Raw genomic sequence first — 26,514 nt, 5'->3', positions numbered from 1 at the left:
TTTATTCCAAGGAGCCGGAAGTGCTGCTGCGCGCTGTTTTCTTTGACGCCGATCGGCTGGTGGGGGCGGGAGCAGCCCCGCGCTACTTTCTACTGCGGGGAGAGCGCGGGGAGTGGAAGGCAGGGCGGCCTGCTTTTGTTCGCGCGGGGCAGAAGGCGAGCGGCGGATGGCGGCGGAAGGGCGGAGGCAGCCTGAGGCGATGCACCTGCGTGGCCCTCTTGGCCAGTTCTTAACCCGGCGGCCGGTCTCGAGGTGGCGTTGAGGGCAGGCGGCTTCCCTCTTTCCCTCCCGCCCCGGAGAGGGGAGGTTGAGCAAGCATCATCATGCCCTGCACCTGCGGCAACTGGCGGCGCTGGATCCGGCCGCTGGTGGCCACGGTGTACCTGGTGGGGTTGCTGGTGGCCGTGCCGCTCTGCGTCTGGGAGCTGCAGAAGCTGGAGGTGCGTGGGAAGAGGGCGCCAGGTCGGGGGAGGGGACCCTCTGCTTCCCCCCACCCACACACTCTTCTGCGCCGAGCGCTGCCGGGGGGGGGATGAGTCAGCTCTGCCCCTGCGAGGGGGAGAAACGACGGCCTGCCTTTCCCTGTTGCCTCTGCAACGGCTGGTCTTCCGGGACTTCGGCGGGGAAGGGGAGCTCCCTCCTCCCGGCCGTGCCCGCCTCTCCACCCCTAATCCAGTAACTTCCCGAAGTGCGCAATACGGTAGTGACGGGAGCTGTCCCGCATCTGGCGTCTTCCAGGCTTGATAGGAGCGTAACGCCCCACCTGGAATTAACGACCATCCTATTCCGGCCATCTGAAGGGATGGGTGTGTGTGTGTCTGGGAGACAGTTTCCCCGCGGGGGAAAGGGGTGTTTTAAATCCTGGGTTTTCTGATGTCCCTGTTGGGGAACTTGTTTGGGAATGTTTACGTGACTGAGAAGTGAGGAAAAAAACATAAAACGTACTTCTCTAGTTACTGTCATGTTCACAGGGACATTAACACAATCCTAAAAAACTTTAGCAAGCTGCTCCACTTGCACACATATCCGGTCTGACAGATCCTAACTCTTAAAACATTCAGGAACCAAAGTGTGGGAGACGGTTGTTTAGGGTTAACCAGACAGGGCAGCAAAAATCCTGATGGCACAGATAACATCAAAGTGTCTTGGCTATGCTTTAGTCCAGTGGTTCCCAACCTTTTCTTGTTTGAGGCACAACCTTTTCTTGTTTGAGGCACCCTTGGAAAGCCTTTCAAAAGTTCCCGGCACCCTTATAAGGAAATAGATATTTAAAATCTCCGTAGCTCAAAAGTTCCCGGCACCCTCAAAAGATCTCACGGCACCCCTTAGTGCCGCGGCACACTGGTTGGGAACCACTGCTTTAGTCATTGTTTTGGTATGGTATATGATTTAGAAAGCTGGAAGCTGCACATTTCTTAATAACAGTGATGCTACTGTTCAGTAATAGATTGGACATTGTGATGTTTAATTCTGGCTAGAAAGACTTTTATCTAAAACTTAAACGTTCGTTAAAGTAGACTGTAGTTTTGCAACAAGGCTGAAATGCCTTGAGTGCATGGCAAAAGTTACATTTTTCATTTTTAAGACTTGGGATTTGGGGGGTGAAACTGTAAGGCATAAGACATCCATCATAGTGGACTGATTCTGTATCAAGCCGGTTTTGCTGAACACAATGTTCTACAAAGGGGACAATTCTTTATATACTTTCTTTGGAGCTATTGGGAAAACTGATGAAATTTTTTAAAAAAACAGAGAAAGCTAAAGTTCTTCCAAAGCAAAAATGCCATTTTTCATATATTTACATTACTGAGAATTAGGGAAAAAACATAAAACATACTTCTCTAGTAACTGTCATGATCGCAGGTACATTGTGTTTCATATATTGTTCACATTTTATCTTGAGAATTCAGAACATCCGACCACAAACTTGCATCTCTCACCATTAACCACGGTGATTAGTCTCATGAGAATTCAAAAAAAATCTAGATAACTACATATTACCAGTCCCAACTCTAGGCACTACCTGATAATTATCTTTCCCAGATGAAAAATATTTAGGTATATGAAAGACAACTTTCCCTGCAGCTATTCATCATTGCTTATTTAGGTTGAGTAGCAGTTGATTCATTAATAAAATCAAAACACCCACAGCCACACACATTTATAACTGCCCACCACATATTTCTGTCTTTTCTGCTTTGTATTTATTCCTATTTATGCCATGGGAAACAAATACCTGGAAATACATTTCATATCTATGGATGGCTTATAACTTTCAGAGTTTGTATTGATACAGAATGCTTTACTACCATCCTGGACTTGAAGTAATTAATTTATTCAAAATCAAGATCTTTTCTTGAATGCTTCTTTAATGCTCCTTTGTTTTTTTAGATCTGTCATAAAGTTGTGCATGAAGAAACTTGTTAAAGTATTTCTGCTTTATGTAATTGGAATTGTTCATATAATATAAGGAATTCTTCAATGTAAAATGAAAACCAGAGAACACTTAAAAACATTTACTATAATGTTTTATCTTCCAGCTATATCATATTCCCCATTTGCTTGCATCATACCTTTTCTTTTCAAGCTTTACTGGCAATCGGAGGCAATATTTATTGTGCATACTGTATCATATATTCTGTATATAGTAGTAGGCCTACTAGATGATGTACTGCTAGAAATATTAATATAGAAGTAGAGAAATGTGCTATGCTGTGAATTACATTGTGGGCGACTTACAACTTAATGGAAAATAGTTCTTGTAGATATTTGGATGTAATTGTAAATATTGCAGTTTTTATATTTATGTATATTTAAATCTATTTTAATACAATTTGCAAAGAAATGACATTTGTAATGCATATTTTGTCTATTAAAAACAGACTATTTCAGAGAGTACTGATAAGATTACAGACTGCTTTATCAATGTAGGACCATTGTTTTTTAATCTATCAATGTTCCTATGCTGTCCTTTTAATGCATGTGTATGTCTGTTTTTTAAAGGTTGGAGTTCATACTAAAGCTTGGTTTATTGCTGGTATCTTTTTATTGATGACAATACCGATATCTCTTTGGGGGATATTACAACATTTAGTTCATTATACTCAACCAGAATTACAGAAACCAATAATAAGGTAAGTTCCTGCAAGTGTGATAGCTGGTTATGCTTTCAGAGTAATCCAGACACTTTAAATTAAAGTCTTATAACATGTTTTTATTGTTCCAGAATTCTATGGATGGTGCCAATTTACAGTTTAGACAGTGTAAGTGCTTTACTTTTCTCTCAGGTTGCCCTGTTATTTTCCGTAATAATAGCAATTTTTCATGTTCTGATATTTTTATGTTTTATAAAACAAATTCTAATGTTTACAAAAATTTTACTTTTTGTAAAAATGTAACAGACGTGTCAGTTATGTGCATAGATGAATTGCTTGTAAGTATAGAACTGTGATAGCAAATCTATTGTACACGTGCCACAGGTGGTACACAGCGCCCTCTCTGTGGGCATGCAAGCCGTCGTCCTGTTCAGCTCTGCCACGCATGCGCGCATACCTCCCACCAGCCAGCTGGTTGTCGGGTCTTTGGCACACATGTGCAGAGGGCAGGATGTATGGGGGTGCGCATGCGCATGCAGGGGGTGAAGCATGTGCAGGGGAGCATATGCAGGGTGGGTCGTGCGTGCAAGTGTAGCGGGGTGCGTGTGCGGAGGTTGCGTGCGTGTGCGGAGGCTGCGTGCACATTACATTTTGGGGGTTTGGGCTCGCACACATTCATGCACACCTGCACACACTTTGGCCACTTGGTCTGGAACAGATTAGTCATCACTGGTATAGAATATTAGGGAAACATAAGTTATGCAACGAAGAATAAATGTGCATATCTCAGGATAGAATAGAATTTTATTGGCCAAGTGTGATTGGACACACAAGGAATTTGTCTTGGTGCATATGCTCTCAGTGTACATAAAAGAAAAGATACGTTCATCAAGGTACAACATTTACAACACAATTGATGATCAATATATCAATATAAATCATAAGGATTGCCAGCAACAAAGTTACAGTCATACAGTCATAAGTGGAAAGAGATTGGTGATGGGAGCTATGAAACGATTAATAGTAGTGCAGATTCAGTAAATAGTCTGACAGTGTTGAGGGAATTATTTGTTTAGCAGAGTGATGGCCTTCGGGAAAAAACTGTTCTTGTGTCTAGTTGTTCTGGTGTGCAGTGCTCTATAGCGTCGTTTTGAGGGTAGGAGTTGAAACAGTTTATGTCCAGGATGCGAGGGATCTGCAAATATTTTCACGGCCCTCTTCTTGATTCGTGCAGTATACAGGTCCTCAATGGAAGGCAAGTTGGTAGCAATTATTTTTTCTGCAGTTCTAATTATCCTCTGAAGTCTGTGTTTTTCTTGTTGGGTAATGAACTCTTGACCTTTTGTTGCTTATGTTTGATACTATATTTGAAAACTATTTGTAAAGGTTTTTTTTATTAAATGTTTATCTGCAGTATTGAGATATATTTACGATGGAATTTCAATGTTAAATTATTTTTAGTATTATTGTTTCATTGATTGTTCTTTTTTCTTATTAGTGGATAGCGCTGAAATATCCCAACATTGCAATATATGTGGATACTTGTAGAGAATGCTATGAAGCATATGTGATCTATAACTTCATGGTATTTCTTTCAAATTACCTTATCAACCGGTATCCAAATTTGGTGTTAATCATAGAAGCCAAAGATCAGCAGCGACATCTGCCACCACTGTGTTGCTGTCCACCATGGGCTATGGGAGAGTAAGTGCCTAAGTATATTTTTTCTGTTTGTTTTCACATTTTGTACTAGAAATTGCCTATAATACTAATACATTAAAATATTTCCCTTCTTTTGAGTTGTTAAGAAACCAGATTTCAAGAAAATATTTAAATAACACACTTTATTGTTCTAAATAATTTAGACAAGTATTGATTTTTCAGTAATTTATATTCTGTTTGCTTTTTCCCGGGACTACTTTAGTAACAGAAATCTTTAAAGACTTTTAGTGCAATCTGGTTCCATTGATTTTGCTATTATAGAGTTAAGTATTATTTCAAGATGCTATATTACTTATACTTAGATTCATAACTGCTTATGCAGACATTTCTGTCCATTTATATAAAAAGGCTGTGGGGCAATTGTCTTCTAATATTGTACAGTAAAGCTAGAGTGAAAAAGCAATATACCCTTTCAATGACAGTTAAACTTGCCTATGAGAAGGAATGGAATAAGCAGAATTTTCTCCCTGTGTTTGCTGTTTAAATATTTTGATGCCATAGCAAGCCATTTTCCAAGGAAACTGGAGTCTTTTTAATTGAATATGAAATAACAGATGAAATATTGGCTGTATAGACAATAGCAATTGAGATATTCTTGCTGTACTTTATTCTTATTAGCCTTTCCCATAAAATTTAGCAACATATAAAATTCCTGAACACTATCCATACTGGAATTTGTTCTGAATTATTGTGAATGGTATTTTTTTAAAATAAACACTTAAAAATTGCTAATATGCCTATTGGTTATTTGCAAGACCTCTGGAACAATCCTAATATTCCATCTGTAAAGTGTGCTTTAAGATATGATTACACTTTTGAATCATAAATCAAAAGCTTGGAACTTACTATGGTACTATATCAAGAATTATGCATATATTGTGTACAAGCAGCAGCAGAATAGAATACACTTTAATATTGGAAAGTCAGTACAACCATAGATTTACAGTCTGGATTGCTGTTCTCTTTATCCTCTGTGGTCAAGGTTTAACGATGTACTTTAGGAAGTGAATGGTTTCTATATGTAGCAAAACTATGTTTTTGTTTTATTTTTTCCTTTTGACTTTTCTTTGTATTGCCCCTTCCTTCTCCTGGCTGTTCTTTTCCCTTCTTTCTCTTTCTTGGAATAGTAAATCAATAAACTAAAAAATCCTGGAGAAAAAAAATGTGTTCTTGAGTTGAGTGCATCATTGTGTCCTTTAACTGCCTTCTATGGTAAAAAAACTTGAAGTGTCTGGAAATTATTTTACATTCTGGGAATTTTTTTCTGCTAGTTTATTTCTGATCTGTTCCCAATTCAGTTCTTCTTGTTTCATGCTAGCTTAGTGAAAAGATACTATCTTACATTAAGTTAGAGGTTTCTGTTATATCTAAGTAAGTTTCTATATTGGGTTCCTATTTTTAATAGACCCTACTGTACTCTTCTAGTTTGTTAACTAAGAATATCTTTCAAGTTTTAACAAAACATGCAATTCTAATAGAATAGAATAGAATAGAATAGAATAGAATAGAATAGAATAGAATAGAATTTTATTGGCCAAGTGTGATTGGACACACAAGGAATTTGTCTTGGTGCATATGCTCTCAGTGTACATAAAAGAAAAGATACGTTCATCAAGGTACAACATTTACAACACAATTGATGATCAATATATCAATATAAATCATAAGGATTGCCAGCAACAAGTTATAGTCATACAGTCATAAGTGGAAAGAGATTGGTGATGGGAACTATGAAACGATTAATAGTAGTGCAGATTCAGTAAATAGTCTGACAGTGTTGAGGGAATTATTTGTTTAGCAGAGTGATGGCCTTCGGGAAAAAACTGTTCTTGTGTCTAGTTGTTCTGGTGTGCAGTGCTCTATAGCGTCGTTTTGAGGGTAGGAGTTGAAACAGTTTATGTCCAGGATGCGAGGGATCTGCAAATATTTTCACGGCCCTCTTCTTGATTCGTGCAGTATACAGGTCCTCAATGGAAGGCAAGTTGGTAGCAATTATTTTTTCTGCAGTTCTAATTATCCTCTGAAGTCTGTGTTTTTCTTGTTGGGTTGCAGAACCGAACCAGACAGTTATAGAGGTGCAAATGACAGACTCAATAATTCCTCTGTAGAATTGGATCAGCAGCTCCTTGGGCAGTTTGAGCTTACTGAGTTGGCGCAGAAAGAACATTCTTTGTTGTCCTTTTTCAATGATGTTTTGATGTTAGCTGTCCATTTGAGATCTTGCGATATGATAGAACCCAGAAATTTGAAGGTTTCTACTGTTGATACTGTGTTGTCAAGTATTGTGAGAGGTGGAAGTATGGAAGGGTTATTCCTAAAATCTACCACCATTTCTACGGTTTTGAGTGTGTTCAGTTCCAGATTGTTTTGGTTGCACCACAAGGCTAGTCGTTCGACCTCTCGTCTATATGCGGATTCGTCATTGTCTCGAATGAGACCAATCACTGTTGTGTCATCTGCGAACTTCAGTAGCTTAACAAATGGATCATTGGAGATGCAGTCATTGGTATACAGAGAGAAGAGAAGTGGGGAGAGCACACAGCCTTGGGGGGGCCCTGTGCTAATTGTACAGGTATTTGATGTGATCTTGCTTAGCTTCACCTGCTGCTTCCTGTTTGTTAGGAAGCTTGTGATCCACTTACAAGTCTGTTCCGGTACCTGTAGCTGGTTTAGCTTAGTTAGAAGAATGTCTGGAATGATGGTATTGAATGCTGAACTAAAGTCTACAAAAGGACCCTTGCATAGGTCTTTGGAGACTCAAGATGTTGTAGGATGTAGTGCAGAGCCATATTAACAGCATCATCTGTTGATCTATTTGCTCGGTATGCAAATTGCAAGGGGTCTAAAAGCGGATTCGTGATGGTTTTCAGGTAGGAAAGCACTAGCCTTTCAAAGGTTTTCATGACTACAGATGTTAGAGCAACTGGTCTGTAGTCATTCAGTTCCTTGATGGTGGGCTTCTTGGCACTGGGATGATGGTAGGCGTTTGAAGCAAGAAGGAACATAGCACATCTCTAGTGATTTATTGAAAATATGGGTGAAGATGGGGGCCAATTGGTCAGCACAGACTTTTAAGCAAGAAGGAGTTATCTTGTCTGGGCCTGGAGCTTTTCCTGGCTTTTGTCTGTGAAATAGGTCCTGCACTTCCTTTTCTGTGATCACTAGGGTTGTGAACCCAATGAAATGGGGTCAGTTGTAGGAGGCTTGGCTGTTGTTGGTGTGTCTGAGATGGGGTTGTGGAGATAGGTGGCTGTAGTTTCCTTTCAAACCTGCAGTAAAACTCATTCAGGTCATCTGCCAGTTGTTGATTACCTTCAGCCTGGGAAGGAGGTTTGCCATAGCCGGTGATATTTTAAGAGTTTTCCACATGTTTGCTGGTTCATTTGCTGAAAATTGATTCTTTAGCTTTTCAGAGTAGCTTCTTTTGCTGCTCTTATCTCCCTTGTTAGTGCATTTCTGGCCTGATTGTACAGCATTTTATCACCTTTTCTGTAGGCTTCCTCTTTGGAATGTCGTAGCTGCTTAAGTTTAGGTGTAAACCAAGGTTTGTTATTACTGTGTATTCGCAAGTTCCTTGTAGGTACACATAGGTCTTCACAGAAGCTGACATATGATGTTACAGTATCTGTGAGTTCATCCAGGTCTGCAGAGGTATCTTTAAAATATTCCAATCAGTGCAGTCAAAACATGCCTGTAGCTTTAATTCTGATTCCTCCGTCCAGGTTTTCACTGATTTAATTATTGGTTTTATGGCTTTAAGTCTTTGCCTGTAAGCAGGTACAAGGTGAATCATGCAATGATCAGAGTGTCCTACAGCTGCACGTGGTAAAGACCGATAGGCATCTTTTAGTGTTGTGTAGCAGTGGTCTAGAGTATTCTTGCCTCTGGTGGGACAATTGACATGCTGAAAGTATTTTGGTAGTTCTTTCCTTAAGTTTGCCTTGTTTAGATCTCCCAAAACAATGGCCAGTGAATCAGGGTGTTTGGCTTCAGCCTCCATGATTTGGTCAGCTAGAGTTCGTAATGCCTCGTTTACACAGGCTTGTGGTGGGACATAAACAGCAATTAGAAGAAATGAGGAAAATTCACGAGGCGAATAGTAAGGTTTGCAGTTGATAATTAGAGTCTCTAAATTGTTGTCACAGAATTTGTAAATTATGTTAAAATCTTGACACCAGGTTGAATTAATATATAGGCATAAGCCTCCTCCTTTCTTTTACCAGATGTTTCTGGAATCCTGTCTGATCGTTCAATTTGAAATCCTGGAATGTTCAGGCTGCTATTTTCAATTGATTCATTTAACCAGGTTTCAGAGAAGCATAGGACTGCTGAATTGCGAAAATCAGAATAGTATTTGTTTAAGAGGAGTATTTCATCCATCTTATTTGCAAGTGAGCGTATATTTGTTAGGAAAATTGAAGGCAGAGGAGTTTTAGTGCGAGTTCTTAGCTTGATTAAGATCCCAGATCTTTTACCTCGTTTCCTTCGTTTCCGTCGTTTGGTTTTTTTAGTAATCCATGGCTCCGTGGGAATTGCCTCCTCCTGTGTTAGAATCTCCTCCGTGTTTGTAAAGACAGGCGGGGGTGAGATTAAAGAAAGCTGCTCCTTAAAGAAATGTTCCTTAATTTTTAGCAGATGGTCTCGTGAGTAGGAAATCCGTAGTGAGTCACAGAGAACAATTAGAAATAAAGAAACAATTAGAGAGCATTTCACCGAGGCAGCCTTCGTCGGCGCCATCTTAGGTGGAAAACCTAATAGAAGCTATAATTTACATGCTAAATCCAGTGTACAGTTGATGGGAAGGAGAAGAGCTTAACCATGATAGTGGTTTATAACAATGGTTTATATACTGTACATCTACTTGTGGATTAGTTTATATAAAACCGTATTGTAGTTTGCTGAAATAATTGCCAGGTGAAATAGTTTCCGAACAGAACTTAGCCATTCCTTTATATTTATAATATCAGTTATGGAGCCATCACTACAGTTAAAATTGGTCATTAACAAACATGTAAATAACTGTTCACAGTCTTTATCCTGATCTAAATTACTTATATACGTATTAATATATATTGTCCCTACAGATACTTCTGTAGATATATCTTTTATATCATAGCAGGATGCTGACGTTCTCCAAGCTAATTGTATGATTCTCCACCCCGCCTTTGTATTAGGGAAAATAGTGTCAATGGTCTTATATTTTAAAGCATAATATTGCTTTTTGATTCTACCATGGCTGGTGAAATGTTAGCACATACTCATTGTCTTACATGGCATTCACCAATAAATAATTTCCATGCTAGAATATGAGTTTGTCTCCTTTTTGTTAACATGAACTGTCATTAGCTTATTTTGTGAATGAAGCCAGTAATACTCAAAATAGCTAGAGTAGGAATAGTTCTAAATATATCATAAATGTTTCATGAAAATAAAGCATACTATTTTGGGAGAAAATGTGTCTATATATTGATGAAGATGGACTACATACTGATGTATAATCCTTTTATATTGTGGGTCTGCAAGAAGGCAAAAATATATTGGAGAAAATATTAGAAAAATAGACTGAGAACATCAGTGACTAGTTAACAAGTGCTTGCTGTTAATTAGAATGGCTAATTATTGGAAGAACCGTTTATTTCATGATTATATAAATGGCTGAGAATGTAATAATTAGGCTTTTGATAGGTAACATATTTCTGAGATGGGAAAATGTTCTGAACTGATTATTTTAGTGATTGGATCTTGTTAACTTGAATGGAGCTAAACATGAATAAAAATTCAGCAAAGAATACTAACATTATTTTAAGTATAGTCTGATTTTAAAAACAGTGTATAATTTTGATTGTTGTTGCTATCTGTTTTGATATTTTTATTATTTTTTTATTTTATTATATTGATCTCTTTCTCTAGTCCAGTGGTTCACAATCTATGGTCCATGGAGCCCTGGGGGCCTGCAGTGTCATGGGGTGGGGGAAGGGGGGGGCGCATGGAGGCTTGAAGGCATTCTATTTTAAATCTTAAGTCTTGCGGGATCAGTGACCATGGTCCGTGGCTACAAAAGATATTTAAAGGGAGTCCATGGTGAAGAAAAGATTGAGAGCCACTGCTCTAGTCCTTGCCTTCCAATCCTACAGGTTGTTGCCATATTCTAACTAGAATTGTTGCTTACAGTGGAATATTGTTGCTTATATTGCTTAACTTCTTAAGTTCTTTCTGTGCTTTTTCTGTAGGGTATTGTTGTTTAGGTGTAAGCTTGGTGTTTTACAATACACAGTGGTCAGACCATTCACTACTATTACTGCTTTGTAAGTATAAAATAGTACAAGAAATGTTTTGGTATTAGAATTTAGTGTTCTCTCCTGCTATACTTGTAACTTAGATCTTAGAGTTGTAAAACCAAGATTGTTAACATGATGCAGAGCTACGCAGATAAATTAGATACTGTAAGATCCTTTTTAATATTAAAACTTACAGTTGCCAAAATGTATGAGATTTTGTGCCGACTGCTTAAGTGACTCCATCCAGCTACCTCATTCTCTGCCGTCCCCTTCTTCTTTTGTCCTCAGTCATTCCCACCATTAGGCTTTTCTCCAGTGAGTTCTTCCTTTTCATTAAGTGGCCAAAGTATTTGAGTTCCATCTTCAGGATCTGGCCTTCTAAAAAGTAATCAGGGTTGATCTTTTCTAGGACTGACCGGTGTATTTTTACTTAAAAACATTTTTGAGAACTGGTTTGGTACAGTGGTTAAGATATTGGGCTCAAAACCAGAAGACCATGAATCTTTTAGGAGGAAAGATAACAATAAAAATATACAATAATGTTGGTTGCATAAGTGTGCATACCCTTAAGCACTTTGTTGAAGCACCTTTTGATTTTATTACAGCATTAAGTCTTTTTGCGTAGGAGCCTATCAGCATGGCATATTTTGCCTTGGGAATCTTTTCCCACTTTTCCATGGCAAAAGCACTTCAAATCTATCAAATTATTAGGGCACCTCCTGTACACAGCCCTCTTTAGGTTCCCCCAGTTTTCAGTTGGATTCAGGTACAGAATCTGGCTGGGTCATTCCAAAACTTTGATCTTCTGGTGAAGCCATTCTTTTATTGATTTGGAGGCATGCTTTGGGTCATTGTGTTGAAAGGCAAAATTCCTCTTCATCTTCAGCATTTTAGCAGAGACATAAAGGTTTTGTGTCAAAATTGACTGATAATTGGAACTGCTCATAACGCCGTCCATGTTAACCACAGTCCCAATTCCACTGAGGAAAAACAGGACCAAAGCATAATGTTGCCATCACCATGCTTCACTGTAGATATGATCTACTTTTGATCATAGTGTTGTTTTTGCATCAAACATAACTTTTGGAGTTAGACATTTTTATATCCACTGTATTTGCTTTGAGATTTAGGAACAGTTCTTAATTTTTATCCTACATTTGGATCCCGCGTGTAGTAAAGATGGGTTTTGCATCTCTTCTTCATATGTGGAACTTCACCATTAACTTTTCTCTCTGTTTAACTCTGTTGGTTTCAATACAGTTATTAAGGAATTAAAGTATTTAATATCTTGTTCTCTCTCATTTGTTTAGAATTTATTTATCATAAATGGTGATGAATCTCCAAGACTAACTCTATTGCAGCTGTACTCCATGCAATAATTCTCTGCAATAATTTGTACTGAATCTTTCAGAATCTGTGAATTGATTGGTGTTTATGATGAAGGAAATTTTAGCTTCAAAAATGCCTGGACGTACCTGGTATTTATCAACAATATATCCCAGCTTGTAAGTAGTGAAACTTTGATATTCTATTTATAGTAAGATTAAATAATGATTTTGCCTTTTATTTTAAATTCAGATTCTTGATAAGAAAATTACCTGAAAAAATGCAGAAAGTCTTATGTACAGTATTTTCTTAACAGATAAATCTAGAAAAAAGATCTAGCATGCCATGATATTTAATTTCATGGTATTAAATGTTGGTGGAATTGCATACAAATGAGAGATTTATGAAAGATCAACAGCAATAATATTTGATCATTTTGAATTATCTTATACTGTTGTGTGTAGAATAGCATTTAGTCTCTCTTGCATACGGTATATTTATAGAAGAATTAGATTAGTTTATCTAGAATAAATGTTATGATACATGTTTGAAGTTTTCTATTTATTGAAAAAGAAATATAAAGTTTTAAAAATAATAATTCATGCAAGAATAAGGTAGTGGTCCTTCTATTGATATGCCATAGAACATAGATACAATATATTGGCCTAATAAATTCTGAAATGTTGATATAAAGAATAAAAACAGTCCAAATGTTGAAATAAGCATTGTTATAATAAGCAGATAAGCATTGTTACCCCTCTGTTTTAGTTTGCCATGTATTGCCTTGTGTTATTTTATAAAGTACTGCGGGAAGAACTGAACCCAATCAGACCTGTAGGAAAATTTCTGTGTGTGAAGATGGTGGTTTTTGTTTCCTTCTGGTAAGTGAAATGTTAAAATCTTTAACCAAACAAGAATTTGTTTGGTAAGGTCTATTATATAAACTAAACTATAAGTAGACACCTAACTTATTTGCAGTACAGATAGGGTCAAAAATACTAATACCACTCCATTTTTTGTCAAAGAATGCCAATTTATTGTGAGATAAATTGAAATTGACATAAGTAAATACCATTTATTTGTATCAGTTTCAACTTATCTCACACTAAATTTCAGTTTTAACCTATATCATTTAAATTTGGAGTTCTTTGAGAAAATGTGGAGCAGTATAACACTCTACAATACATCTGTAAGTAGTTTTTTTCTATAATTTTGCTTAGCAATGTGTTAGTATCCAAGTTTTTTTAAAAGACAAAATTATTTTTTTCAATGTGCAGATTTCGATTTCATGATGAAATTATGTTAATATGCAAGCTCCACAGTTTTTGGGCAGTGTAATTAAACTTATTTTTTTTTCTTTTTTCATTTATTTTGGTGAATGCACATTCTCTATATCTATTTGGACCAAATGACTACGAATCCTAGTTCTTTCTTTTCACTGCTGGTTTATGATTATAGTATTTCAAACTTTATTATATGCATTCATTTTTCCATTTGAAAATATATTACGTACTGTGTCATGCCATAATTTATTTATATGGGCAATATAATTTTATATGTGATAACCAAATTATATGATAATTTCATCCTTTTAAAACAGGCAAGCTGTACTTATTGCAATATTAGTGAAAGTTGGTGTTATCTCTGAAAAGCACACATGGGAATGGCAGAGTGTTGAAGCTGTAGCGACTGGTCTGCAGGTAAGTTAAACCAGCTTTTTATTCATCATCTTTTGTTCCCTTGTGCTGCATAAGCTCTCCTACATAACAGAGCTTAGCATAAGGATGTAAATTTTTTTGAAATTTGCAGTTATAGCCTGCTATTTCATAGAATAGAATAGAATAGAATTGAATTTTTTTATTGGCCAAGTGTGATTGGACACACAAGGAATTTGTCTTGGTGCATATGCTCTCAGTGTACATAAAAGAAAAGATACGTTCATCAAGGTACAACATTTACAACACAAATGATGGTCAATATATCAATATAAATCATAAGGATTGCCAGCAACAAAGTTACAGTCATACAGTCATAAGTGGAAAGAGATTGGTGATGGGAACTATGAGAAGATTAATAGTAGTGCAGATTTAGTAAATAGTTTGACAGTGTTGAGGGAATTATTTGTCCAAGGACTTTGGGCCATCATGTTCAGCCCAATCTCCTTTAGAGGATTGCTGTTATAAAAGAACAGCTGAACTGAAAGGCTTGACTGTGCTTCTATTCAGAACCTGGTAATGACGATGCTCTGTTATCTTAGCTATGGATTAGTAAGAGGCAATACATGAATGTTTTCAGCCTTACTTAGGATTCTAAAGTGTAGGCATTGTTGGAAGAAACGTCCATCTGGGTTCAGTTCCAAGTGGGGAAAAAGACACTGGAAACATGGGGACTGCTTGAAAAGACGGTTTAATGGTGGTCAGGTTCATATGGTTTGAGTTCCTAAACAGAAAAGGGCTGAGATGCTGAGTGCACCCTGGCTTTATGCTCTCTCTTAGCTTTGAACTTCCCAGGGCACAGGAACAGTATCCTGATTGGTTGTCAGACTCCCAGGGGTGGCGGTCTTAGCTAGCCTTGCTGGCTGATGTAATGTTTCCAGGTGCCATGTGGTGAGTTTCTGTTGCTAGATGGGTCCTATTGTGTTGCAGATGATGGTCCCATTGACAAAGATGGGGAGAATGAGTTTCTGTCTCTGACCCATTAACAAAGGTGGGGGGAAGCAGGAAGCTGCAGGGAGCTGCTTTGTCCTTAAAACATTTTTCTCCATTTCTCATCCAGGGAAATATAATATTCTGCCCTTTTTAATATTTTCTAAAATATTTCATTCTTCTAGGAGAGGAGTGAATGCTAACTTCCTACAGTATCATACAATCTATATATTTTATATTCAGTCCTTTAATAGGATTTAATATCTACACCTGTCCCAATAAAGCTGAAGTTTCTAAATTTTCTTGGATCATGGCAGTGTTAAGTGTCTTACTAATTTTTTTCACCCTAACCATAACATTAGATAAATCTCTGATCTTATTTGAGCTGGTAGTAGATATGGTGTCCATTATTGCTATGTTTCCCTCAAAAATTTTAAAATATGCCTCAGCATTCCTGTGAGTTTACAGCAGTATCTCAAGATGCTTTAATAATGACAAACCTGGTCATGTAATGTTTTCTATTGATCAGTAGTTAATATAACATCTGCAGCTGATTGATATTAGTGTATGGGAAGGACAATTTTATAAGTATATGGGTCATAAACCATGCAGCTTTTATCGATTCATGCTGACATTTTAAACTGGGCCTGGCAGATGATAGACATCTATTGCAGTGCTCTAGAACCAGTATTATTTGTTTCCATGCATATATTCATTCAACAGTCAACTAGTTGTATTCTGCAATGAATGAAACTTCTGGTCTGTATTCAAGATTATCCCATGTACAGAGTGTAGCATCATGATTTGCAATATTTATTGGGTGTTACATTATTGCCCATGGGATGGCATACCCAAAATCAAGAACTGATGGCTTCTCAGTTCTGAGTAGGAACAAGTTTATAGCTCTAAAAGGAGAACTAGACATTGGATTCTCCACTAACGTGAGTTCTTTATGAGGTTAGAATTTTGGTTAGAAACCCCCTTAAGAAACAATAGTGGCAGAATTATGATTGGTCATGACCTCATACCATTGCTAGTCCTTAAAATTGTTTTTTCAACTGATTATAATTGGTGAAAAGCATGACATTCTAAAAATATTTTACATTATAATGGTCATTAAAGTAGAAATTCTTACAATTTGAAGTTGCTTAATTATGGAGTGAATAGGAATAAAATTATTTTTTCTTTGCTTAGGATTTTATCATCTGTGTTGAAATGTTCTTTGCTGCAATTGCTCATCATTACAGTTTTACCTACAAGCCTTATGTGCAAGAAGCTGAAGAAGGATCATGCTTTGATTCATTTCTTGCAATGTGGGATATTTCAGATATCAGAGCAGATGTAACAGAACAAGTTCGCAATGTTGGTAAGCAAAAAATGAAAATATATCTTTAGCAAATAATTATTAAATATAAGTTAATATTTTAAACTTTTATCGGGTTTAATTAACGGCAATGTTTAAAATTTCTTGTCTTTAGGAAGGACGGTATTTGGTCAGCCAAGGAAAATGTTTTTTGGTGAGGATCAGGAACAAAATGAACATACAAGTTTGTTGTCAACATCCAGCCAAGACCCAATTTCTGCTGCTGCTTCGGTACCATCGTCACCTGTGGGTCACTACCAAGGATTTGGACATACTATGACTCCAACAATGCCTTCTGACCCTATAGCTGCTGATTTGTGTAATTCTGTAGAAGAGAATGAGGATTTTTCTGTTCAACCAAATAAGCGTATAGATAAAATTTAAAGCTCTGCTAAAATATCTTAGGGGCCTTTCTTAGACATTACTTACTATCTGCTACTCTTACTTTGGAAGTACATTTTCTACAGTAGAGTTATTTATTGAAGAAATACTAAAATAAGACAGGTGGTTGGGCTTTACTTTTACTCTCTCAACTAAAGTAAAATATGCATTTGTTATTTGATGAAGTTAACCATGCATAAAGAACATATTTTTAGTGCTATAATATAGTACATAAATATTGAATTTGAATATTGAAAGAAAATAACAGGGAACACATAATGTATATGATTGAAAACAACTCACTGGCATAGAATTCTTACAGTAAATGACAGCACATGTTGAGATTTGAGATGGGGACAGGTTTTAAATAGGATTCAAATTCTAATTTTTTCATTCACCCTTTTAATTAATTTAAATATACCAGAATCTTTGCAGAGCTAATATTTAAAGACTTTACTAGGACTAGTGTCTTGAAATTGTTCTTTTAAAAAAAGGCATGATCAGCATATATTAAAGTAAAGCTAATTTGTTTGGGTTGGCCTTGTAGATTGAATAATTTAACAGTGTTTTCAAGCTTAGCAACTTTAAGATTGTTGACTTCAACTCCCATAATTCAACTGGGGTATTATGGGAATTGAAGTCCACACTTCTTAAAAGTTTCCAAGCTTGAAAAACATTGATCTGAAATCTTTATTAAGATTGTATTAAGTGTATATTATACACTACTGAATGAGTTTAAAAACATTCTAGTTAGCACTATGAAGTGAAAGATACTTGTCTAGGCAAAAACAAATAATTACACAGTTGTAAAATATATGGATGTAATAAATCAATATGGGCTTTAAGTTTTTTCATAATCTTTTTTTAATCATGTTTATACATGTTTTGCATGCTTGCTATGTTACACACATAAAAATTTGCACCAAGAACTGTATTTTTGAAATAGCACTTTCAAGAGCTCAATTGTTTTAATATTCAAACATGAGGTTTTCTTAATTGATCTTGAAATAGGTACAGTGAACTCATGCTGCAGGTATTTTACAGTACTACAGTAGTATGTTTCTAATTACTTGGCCTTGTTTACTGAACTACATATTTTGTTCAACCTCATTGTGTCCTTAAGTGAAATTGATTAAAGAGGCAAAAAGTATGTACTTATTGTCTCATACTGTATATAAGTAAATAAACTTTTATTTAAATTTTGTGTCACATTCTTCTAACGTTGAGGAAAATAATTCTCTCTTGCTCTGTCCATTAATAAAATAGAAAAACCGTGTTGGTTCTAGTGAAGGATCAGAATGTCCTTGACACCAGGCTGTAAAAAAACCCAATAAATTATTCTTAATAGCGTCTTACATTACTTTACTTATATTACTCTGCTGCCACTTTATAATTGAATATTAATATGTAAGAAATGGGTAAAAATGCATGCCTGTGCTCTTAATTTTCAATCCATCTGTTCTGCAATATGGAGATATTGATATAGGCTATTTTCTGGGTAATTTCTTAGTATCCTTTTTTTCTCTTTGCATTCTACTGTATATTATGGTTTTTTCTTTTGTTCCCCTTGTATTTCTTTTTCCTTTCAGGCTGGTTCCTGGTAACTTTGGTTTTTCCTGTATGAGAACTCGTGACTCCAGACTGGCTCTATGGACTGGGTTGAAACTTGGAGAGACGCCCCCTTTGCAGACGCTCCCATTTTCAACTCAGTCCTGAGCTTGTGAGGATCTTTCTGGGTTTGTTCATGTGTGTTTCCATTTTGGCTGGAGTTGGAGTTTGATTTTTGGATTTGTGCTGATTTCTTTGGATTCTCTTTGGAATTGCAGCAGCTGAGTGAGTAAATTGAGTTATGTTTATCTAGGTGTTAGATGCCTTTAATTACATGGGATTCCTTTGCTGAGGGATCATTAGTGTGTTTGTGCATGGCAATCAGCTGGGGATTTGCTGGGGAGCTGCACACAGTAGCACCACAATTATTTGGAGTCGGAAGGACAGTTTCCTTTTTTGTCTCCATTTTAACTTGCTGAATCGGGCAATGGATAGCAGCGGGGGGGGGCAGTTGCCATTGGCGCCGCCGCTGCTGTATTCTTGATTGGTTTTTGGAGCATCTGGTGGAGAGTGTGAGGGAGATTCAAATCGAGTGGTTGCCCTTTCGTGGGGAGACTCAGAGACATGGGAGGAGGCCTGGGAGTAGAATGGCCTCAATTTTGTTTGTTTTACTCTTTTTGGCTCACAATTGTGAGTATAGGGGGATTTTTTGTCTTTTTATTTACATTTATATCCCGCCCTTCTCCGAAGACTCAGGGCGGCTTACAGTGTATAAGGCAATAGTCTCATTCTATTTGTATATTTACAAAGTCAACTTATTGCCCCCCCCAACAATCTGGATCCTCATTTTACCTACCTTATGAAGGATGGAAGGGTGAGTCAACTTCGGGCCGGGCTTGAACCTGCAGTAATTGCAGGCTGCTGTGTTCTAATAACAGGCTTCTTACAGCCGGAGCTATCACGGCCCTGGAATATCCACTAATTGTGTGGGATGGCGCAGGAAGGACGAAGGACTTGAGCGCCATGTTGGAAGCCACCCTGGGCTAGCCGGTACGGCAGCCATTTTGAGGGCTGGCTGGCCTTGCATATATATATATATGGAAAATAAACATGAAAATAAATACATGAATGAAATAAAATTATATATATATAATATATATATATATATATATATATATATATATATATATATATATATATATATATATATATATATATATATATATATATATATATATATATATATATATAAAAAATAATTGAAATGAATGGAGAGAAAAGAGGCTGTCATAGGGCTCGGTTCTCGGCCCTCCAACACAGCATCGGCCTTTGGAAAGTGGTGTGAGGGGCCCTGAGCCTGAGACGCTTGGTGCCAGGGCAAAAACAAAACAAAACATTACCAAAAAAAAGAAGAAGAAGAAGAAGAAGGAGAAGAAAAAGAAAGGAAAAGAGGCCTGATTTAGCCTGAAGTGGCCGGTTCAGGCTACATGGCTTGAGAGATTTTTAGCTCGGGGCAGGTGATCTCGACCTACAGAGAGGGAGTGCCAGCAGTTTAGGGTGTTGACCCTTGTAATTCTGCTGGGTTCTACGTATTGTTACTGGCTATTGATGCATGTACATATACATTTATATTTATTATATGGAATGTGTTATGATTAACAATTATTAAAAAAAAAGAGAAAAATTTCATGGAACTATGAAATGTGCTTACTTCTATGTATATTTATTTCTATATGTGTTCTAGAGATATGGCGTTGGACGCTTCTCTTAGTGACCAGATGGAGCTCACTGATGCTTCTCAATCTCAGAGAGCTTCCACCAAAGGCTCGAAGAGCCGTTATTATAAGACAAGAAGTGGCAGTTCGGAAGCAGCTGCAAAACTCAGAGCAAAAGCCTTGGTGCTTAAACAGCCTTCTAAGGTGCAGGAGAAGGCGGAAAAACACCATCAAAAGGCGCTGGAAAAACAGGTACAGAGGAATATCAAGGAGGCTGCTAAATCCAGATCTGTTCGGGATCAGAAGCAGTCTATGGAAAAAGACCGCAGTGGAACCTGGGCCTTCTAACAGTTTTCAGGCCGGGGCTCTGTTGCCTGGGCCATCAGGGACGATTCCAATAAAGGGAGGGCCAGTTCTACACCTATCACCTTAGTAGCAACAAAGGGGGATAGGCAGGCCCCAGGCCTGGAGACAGAAATGCCTGAGTTAGTACAGCAGTGGATCGCGGAGGCGGTTCAACAGGAGTTTGAGGCCGGCAAACGCCTCAATAGGCAATCTGTCCTTAGGGCAGAAGCCCAGTCACAGGATAAGGGTCAGGTACAAGCGGCGCCAGCAGATGAACATGTGGGGTCGTGTTCTGACAGTTCTGACTTCGCCCTTAGAGGCGGAGAGTTCCTGGTCCATGGAGGAAGACCAATGGGAACAGGAATTATCTGAGGAGGAAGGTCTCATGCCAGACCAGACCATGTTTAAAGGGCTGTTCAGGCCTCATCTTTTAAAACCCTTGTTGGGTTTAAGGCGGCTACTGAACAGGAGGTTTCTGGGGAGCACGGGGGCAGACCTGCTTTTTTCTGAACCAACAGTTGAGACGGAGACGGTTCCTGCTCCTCAATTATTCCTAGATATGATTAAGAAACAGTGGGAAGCCATGGGCGCATTCCCGAACATGTCTTCCCATGAGAGATGTTTTTTTAACACGGCTCCTGATCTGAGAGTGCCTGAGGTAGATGAGCCTGTTTTGGCCCTGGCTCCCTCTTCGGCCACCTTGGCGGAACCAGAGGAAGTTTTGAAACCAGAGGATCGGAAGTTGGAGCAGGCACTCAAGAGGGCTCATCAGGCGGCTGCCTGGGGTATCAGGGCGGCCACAGCAGCATCCTTTTTCACCAGGGCCACGCTCTTGTGGCTCAAAACAATTGCAGGAGAGGGTGCCGGTGACTGATCAGAGGGCTTATCAGGATTTCAACAAGATAGTGGCAGCTGTGGAATACACGGCTGATGCCACTATGTCCTTGGCAAAATTTGGGGCAAGGTCGATAGTGTCCTCAGTCACCACATGGAGGCTTCTTTGGTTAAAGAATTGGCAGGCGGACACAAAGCGCAGGTGGTGATTGGCCTCTGTGCCATTTAAGGGAGCGAAGTTGTTTGGTGAGGCTTTGGAGTCCTTGTTGACAGAACCTAAGGAGAGGAAGAAGGTGTTGCCAGCCATGTCAAGGAGAGGGGATACCAAGTTCTCCTTTCGGAGGTCTTATTTTAGCTCCTATTGGGGTTTGGCCTTTGGCAGATATCAGAGAGGTTTTCAGGCACAAGGAGGCCAGTCTGGCCACTACTATCAGTAAGGTGAGGGTCCTCTGACAGAGGTAGGTCCCTTGGTCAGTCACGGCGTTCTTTTCGTGGGAGGGGCAACCGCTCCTTTTGCAGGCACCTGATGGCAGGTATCAGGCTCCCATTGGTGGTTGTCTAGGGCTGTTCGCTGACCAGTAGGAGAAAACGACCTCCGATTTATGGATAAGGAGACCATCTCATCAGGTCTCTCACTAGAATTTATTGCATCCCCCCCCCCCCCGAAGATCTTGTTTCGTTGTCCCAGGTCTCGAGATTCTGCAAAAAGAGAGATCATGGACACTGCGGTTTGGCACTTCCCGGACATCAGAGCGGTGGAGCCCATTCCGGTTCACAAACAATGGAGCGGTTATTACTCAATGTTGTTTGTCATCCAGAAGACCTCGGGGGGGCTGTGACCAATTCTCAACCTGAAAGGTCTAAACAGGTATTTGAAGTATTGGAGGTTCAAGATGTACTTACTCCCTTTGGTCAGTCCTTGCGAATGTCCGGCAGGGAGACTTCTTGACCTCCATAGACCTTATGGAGGCATACCTTCATGTTCTGATAAATCAGAAACACAGGAGGTTCTTGGGGTTCTACTACGACAGCAAGCATCTGCAGTACCGAGCTCTTCCATTCGGGCTCGTCTCAGCCCCCAGGATTTTTACGAAGATCCTGGTGGCGTTAGGAGCACTACTCAGGGCTCATCCAATATGGATTCAGGCTTACCTGGACGATATTTTGGTGCAGTCAGTGTCTCACAGGCAGGCAGTAGAGGATTTGAGGGACACGATGCTTTGTCTGCAGGCTCATGGCTTTTCCATCAACATGGGAAAGAGTCACCTCATTCCCACGAATCGGCTGTTACACCTAGGGGTGGTGATAGATACGCTGAAAGGTCAGGTGTTCCTGTCCCCAGACAGGCTTCAGAGCGTCAGGGACCTGGTTGCTCAGATTTGCTTGCAGTTCTGCTATCGCTACTGTCATCTCTGTTGGGCAAGATGATTTCCTGCATAGAGGTGGTCCGGTGGGCGAGGTTTCATGCCAGGCCTCTACAATGGTTCTTGTTACCATTCCAGAAGTCAGGAAGGGACACGTCGCAGTTCAAGGTCAGGGTCTCGGGGGACGTTCTACTGTCTCTGCACTGGTGGACGTCCAGAAACTTGGAACGGGGCTGACATTTTTTGGAACGGGACCACATCACGTTGACAACGGACACCAGTCTGACAGGCTGGCGGGCTCATTGTCTGGACCAGGGGAACCAGGGCTCTTGGTCAAGGATGGAGACACAGAAGAGCGTAAATTGGCTGGAGATGAGAGTGGCCAGGTTGGCCAGGTTGGTGCTCAAACATTTCAGGCATTGTCTGGGGGGGTCGACATATGCTCCTCATGACAGACAACATCACGGTGAAGGCCCATGTCAACAGGCAGGGAGGCACTCGATCCAGGGGGCTCATGGCAGAGGCGGATCGCTTTTGTCGCTGGGCCGAGTGCAATGTGGTGTCCATCAGGGCAGAACACATTGCGGGGATAGACAATTTCAGAGCAGATTGGTTGAGCAAGGCACCTCTGGATCCTGCAGAATGGAAACTGGATCCGGAGTTGTTTGGGGAGATAGTAAGGAGATTCGGACAGCCGGTCATTGATCTGTTTGCGTCTCCGGCGAACCATTAACTTCCTCGTTATTTCTCCAGGTTCCCAGCGCCAGGGGTGGAAGGGGTCAACGCCCTTTGATTCCCGTGGCCCAGGGGTCTACTATATGCCTTCCCTCCAATGGCTATCCTGCCTCGGGTAATCGGTCGGATTCTGCAGACCAGGGTGCAGGTCATTCTGGTGGCATATTGGCCCAGAAGGCCGTGGTTTGAGGATCTGGTGCGCCTGTCGGTCGCCCCGCCATGGAGGATTCTACCAGGGTGTGTCTCATTCAGGGGCCGGCCTGTCACCCAGGGCCCCAATGGTTGCACTTAACTGCATGGTGGTTGAGCGGGGACTTCTAGAAGGACAGAATTTCTCCACAGAAGTGATAACGACTTTGCAGGTGGCCAGATGGCCGTCTACTACACGAATTTATGATTCCACTTGGAGAACTTTTGTGATTTGATGCACAGGTAGGAGTATTCAGCCGACCAACAACTGCAGTTGTTGCAGTTCTTGCAAGCTGGGTTGGATAAAGGGCTGGCACTAGCGACATTACATAGGCAGGTGGCAGCGATAGCGTCAGTGTTAGGTAGTGGGGATAGGTTGTCTGTGACACAACACCCAGAGGTAAGGAGGTTTTTGAGGGGGGGTGACCAACTTGAGACACGCGGTGGTTCATTGTTACCCTACCTGGGACCTTCAGAAGGTTTTGCAGGTACTTTCCAAGGCTCCCTTTGAACCTATTAGGACAGTTTCACCTCAGTTTTTTGACTTAGAAAACACTGTTTTTGGTAGCCATCACATCGGCCTGCAGGATTTTGCAGCTGGCCGTGCTTTCGGTGCGAGAAGACTTATGTGTTTTCCACTCCGATAGAGTGGTTTTGCATTTGGACCCGGGCTTTGTGCCGAAGGTCAACTCCTGGTTCCACCGGGCCCAGAAGTTGGTTCTTCTGGATTTTTGCCCTAATCCATCACACGTGAGGGAGCGTGTGGCATACTCTGGAAGTGTGATGGGCTCTGAGGATTTACATCAAAAGGACTAGAGATTTCCGACAGACGGAGGCCCTTTTTGTGTCATTTTGACCATCTACCATTGGACAGAAACTTTCTGTTTCAGCGGTGGGCAGGTTGCTCAGAGCCACCATAGCCAGAGCCTACGAGGCTCAGTCTTTACCAAGGCCTAGGGCTATTACGGCACGTTCAACAAGGAGTGCGGCCACGGCGACAGCCTGGGCCACACAAGCATCGGTGGAGGAGATCTGCAGGGCAGCGAACTGGTCGACTCCATCGCCCTTCATATGTCATTATCGGATTGACACATATGCATCGGCTGAGGCGGCCTTTGGTCGGAGAGTTCTACAGTGTGTGGTAGAGACACCTGAAGGACAAGACTAGACGGCTTCCTACCCGTGAAGACTGACAGCTTGGGTAAGTCCCATGTCTGGAGTCACGAGTTCTCATACAGGAAAATGGGTGTTGGTTTTACCTGATACAGCTAACATCAAAAACATCATCAAAAAAGTACAACAAAGAATGTTCTTTCTGCCCAACTCAGGAAGCTCAAACTGCCCAAGGAGCTGCTGATTCAGTTCTACAGAGGAATTATTGAGTCTGTCATTTGCACCTCTATAACTGTCTGGTTCGGTTCTGCAACCCAACAAGAAAGACACAGACTTCAGAAGATAATTAGAACTGCAGAAAAAAATAATTGCTACCAACCTGCCTTCCACTGAGGACCTGTATACTGCACGAATCAAGAAGAGGGCCGTGAAAATATTTACAGATCCCTCACATCCTGGACATAAACTGTTTCAACTCCCACCATCAAAACGACACTATAGAGCATTGCACACTAGAACAACTAGACACAAGAACATTTTTTTCCAGAAGGCCATCACTCTGCTAAACAAATAATTCCCTCAACACTGTCAAACTATTTACTAAATCTGCACTACTATTAATCTTCTCATAGTTCCCATCACCAATCTCTTTCCACTTATGACTGTATGACTGTAACTTTGTTGCTGGTAATCCTTATGATTTATATTGATATATTGACCATCATTTGTGTTGTAAATGTTGTACCTTGATGAATGTATCTTTTCTTTTATGTATACTGAGAGCATATGCACCAAGACAAATTCCTTGTGTGTCCAATCACACTTGGCCAATAAAAAATTATATTCTATTCTATTCTATACACCCCTTTTCTGATGAGAAGGAGTGACTCCAGACCCACCTTAATGAGGGGGGTCTGGTCAAGGAGGTGTTCGTGAGGTGCAATATCCTGGACCCTCGTCAGACATTGTTGAAAGTGGGAGCGTCTGCGAAGAGTCCAAGTTTGAACCCAGTCCATAGAACCAGAAGACAGTGTGATACCCCATGTCTGGAGTCACTCCTTCTCATCAGAAAAGGGGTGTATCAGGTAAGACCAACACCCATTCTGTTCTGTACTGTTCATTGCATCATTTCAGCTAACTTGTCAGCAAATTCCTAAGCAGATCCTCTTGCTACTGTGTAAGTGCAAACAATTATTCCCCTTGCCCTTTATGCTTCTTACGTAAGAAAAAGGAAGATCTTGCTAGTTAAGCTCTCTATCCAGCTAATTTGATCTTTTATGCTTAAACAGAAATTGTTGGTGGATGACCTCTGGAGGGCCAGGGATAGGGGTTGTTCCTCTGCCCTGGTCCTATTAGATCTCTCAGCGGCTTTCGATACCATCGACCATGGTATCTTGCTGCACCAGTTGGAGGGGTTGGGAGTGGGAGGCACCGTTTATCGGTGGTTCTCCTCCTATCTCTCCGACCGGTCGCAGACGGTGTTGACGGGGGCAGAGATCGACCGCGAGGCGCCTCACTTGTGGGTGCCGCAGGGGTCGATTCTCTCGCCTCTCCTGTTCAACATCTATATGAAGCCGTTGGGTGAGGTCATCAGTTGTTTCGGGGTGAGTTACCACCTGTACGCTGATGATACGCAGCTGTACTTTTCCACCCCGGACCACCCCAACGAAGCTGTTGAAGTGCTGTCCCGGTGTCTGGAAGCCGTACGGGTCTGGATGGGGAGAAACAGACTCAAGCTCAATCCCTTCAAGACGGAGTGGCTGTGGATGCCGGCACCCCGGTACAGCCAGCTGCAGCCGCAGCTGGCTGTCGGGGGCGAGTTATTGGCCCCAATGGAAAGGGTGCGCAACTTGGGCGTCCT

The 26,514-nt window shown here is 40.3% G+C and overlaps 1 protein-coding gene across 2 annotated transcripts; it reads left to right on the top strand.

Annotated features, from left to right (window-relative positions):
- The first annotated feature begins 39 nt into the window (after positions 1–39).
- Positions 40–18,009, top strand: TMEM184C (transmembrane protein 184C). Of its 2 annotated transcripts, XM_058193944.1 has the most exons (10): positions 41–440; positions 3,004–3,134; positions 3,227–3,263; positions 4,594–4,799; positions 11,048–11,122; positions 12,507–12,600; positions 13,190–13,302; positions 14,022–14,121; positions 16,261–16,432; positions 16,545–18,009. In XM_058193944.1, exons 1-10 carry the CDS (start codon positions 324–326, stop codon positions 16,811–16,813), a joined length of 1,314 nt encoding a protein of 437 aa, XP_058049927.1. In that variant the 5' UTR covers positions 41–323; the 3' UTR covers positions 16,814–18,009. The 2 variants fall into 2 exon arrangements, with proteins under 2 accessions (XP_058049928.1, XP_058049927.1); XM_058193945.1 differs by lacking the exon at positions 11,048–11,122 and having other exon boundaries at positions 40–440.
- Positions 18,010–26,514: the final 8,505 nt, after the last annotated feature.

Source organism: Ahaetulla prasina, chromosome 8 (genome assembly GCF_028640845.1).
Source record: "Ahaetulla prasina isolate Xishuangbanna chromosome 8, ASM2864084v1, whole genome shotgun sequence".
Classification (NCBI taxonomy): Eukaryota; Metazoa; Chordata; class Lepidosauria; order Squamata; family Colubridae; genus Ahaetulla; species Ahaetulla prasina.
Note: the sequence above shows the minus strand (reverse complement) of the source record. Positions and strands in the feature narration are given on the sequence as shown.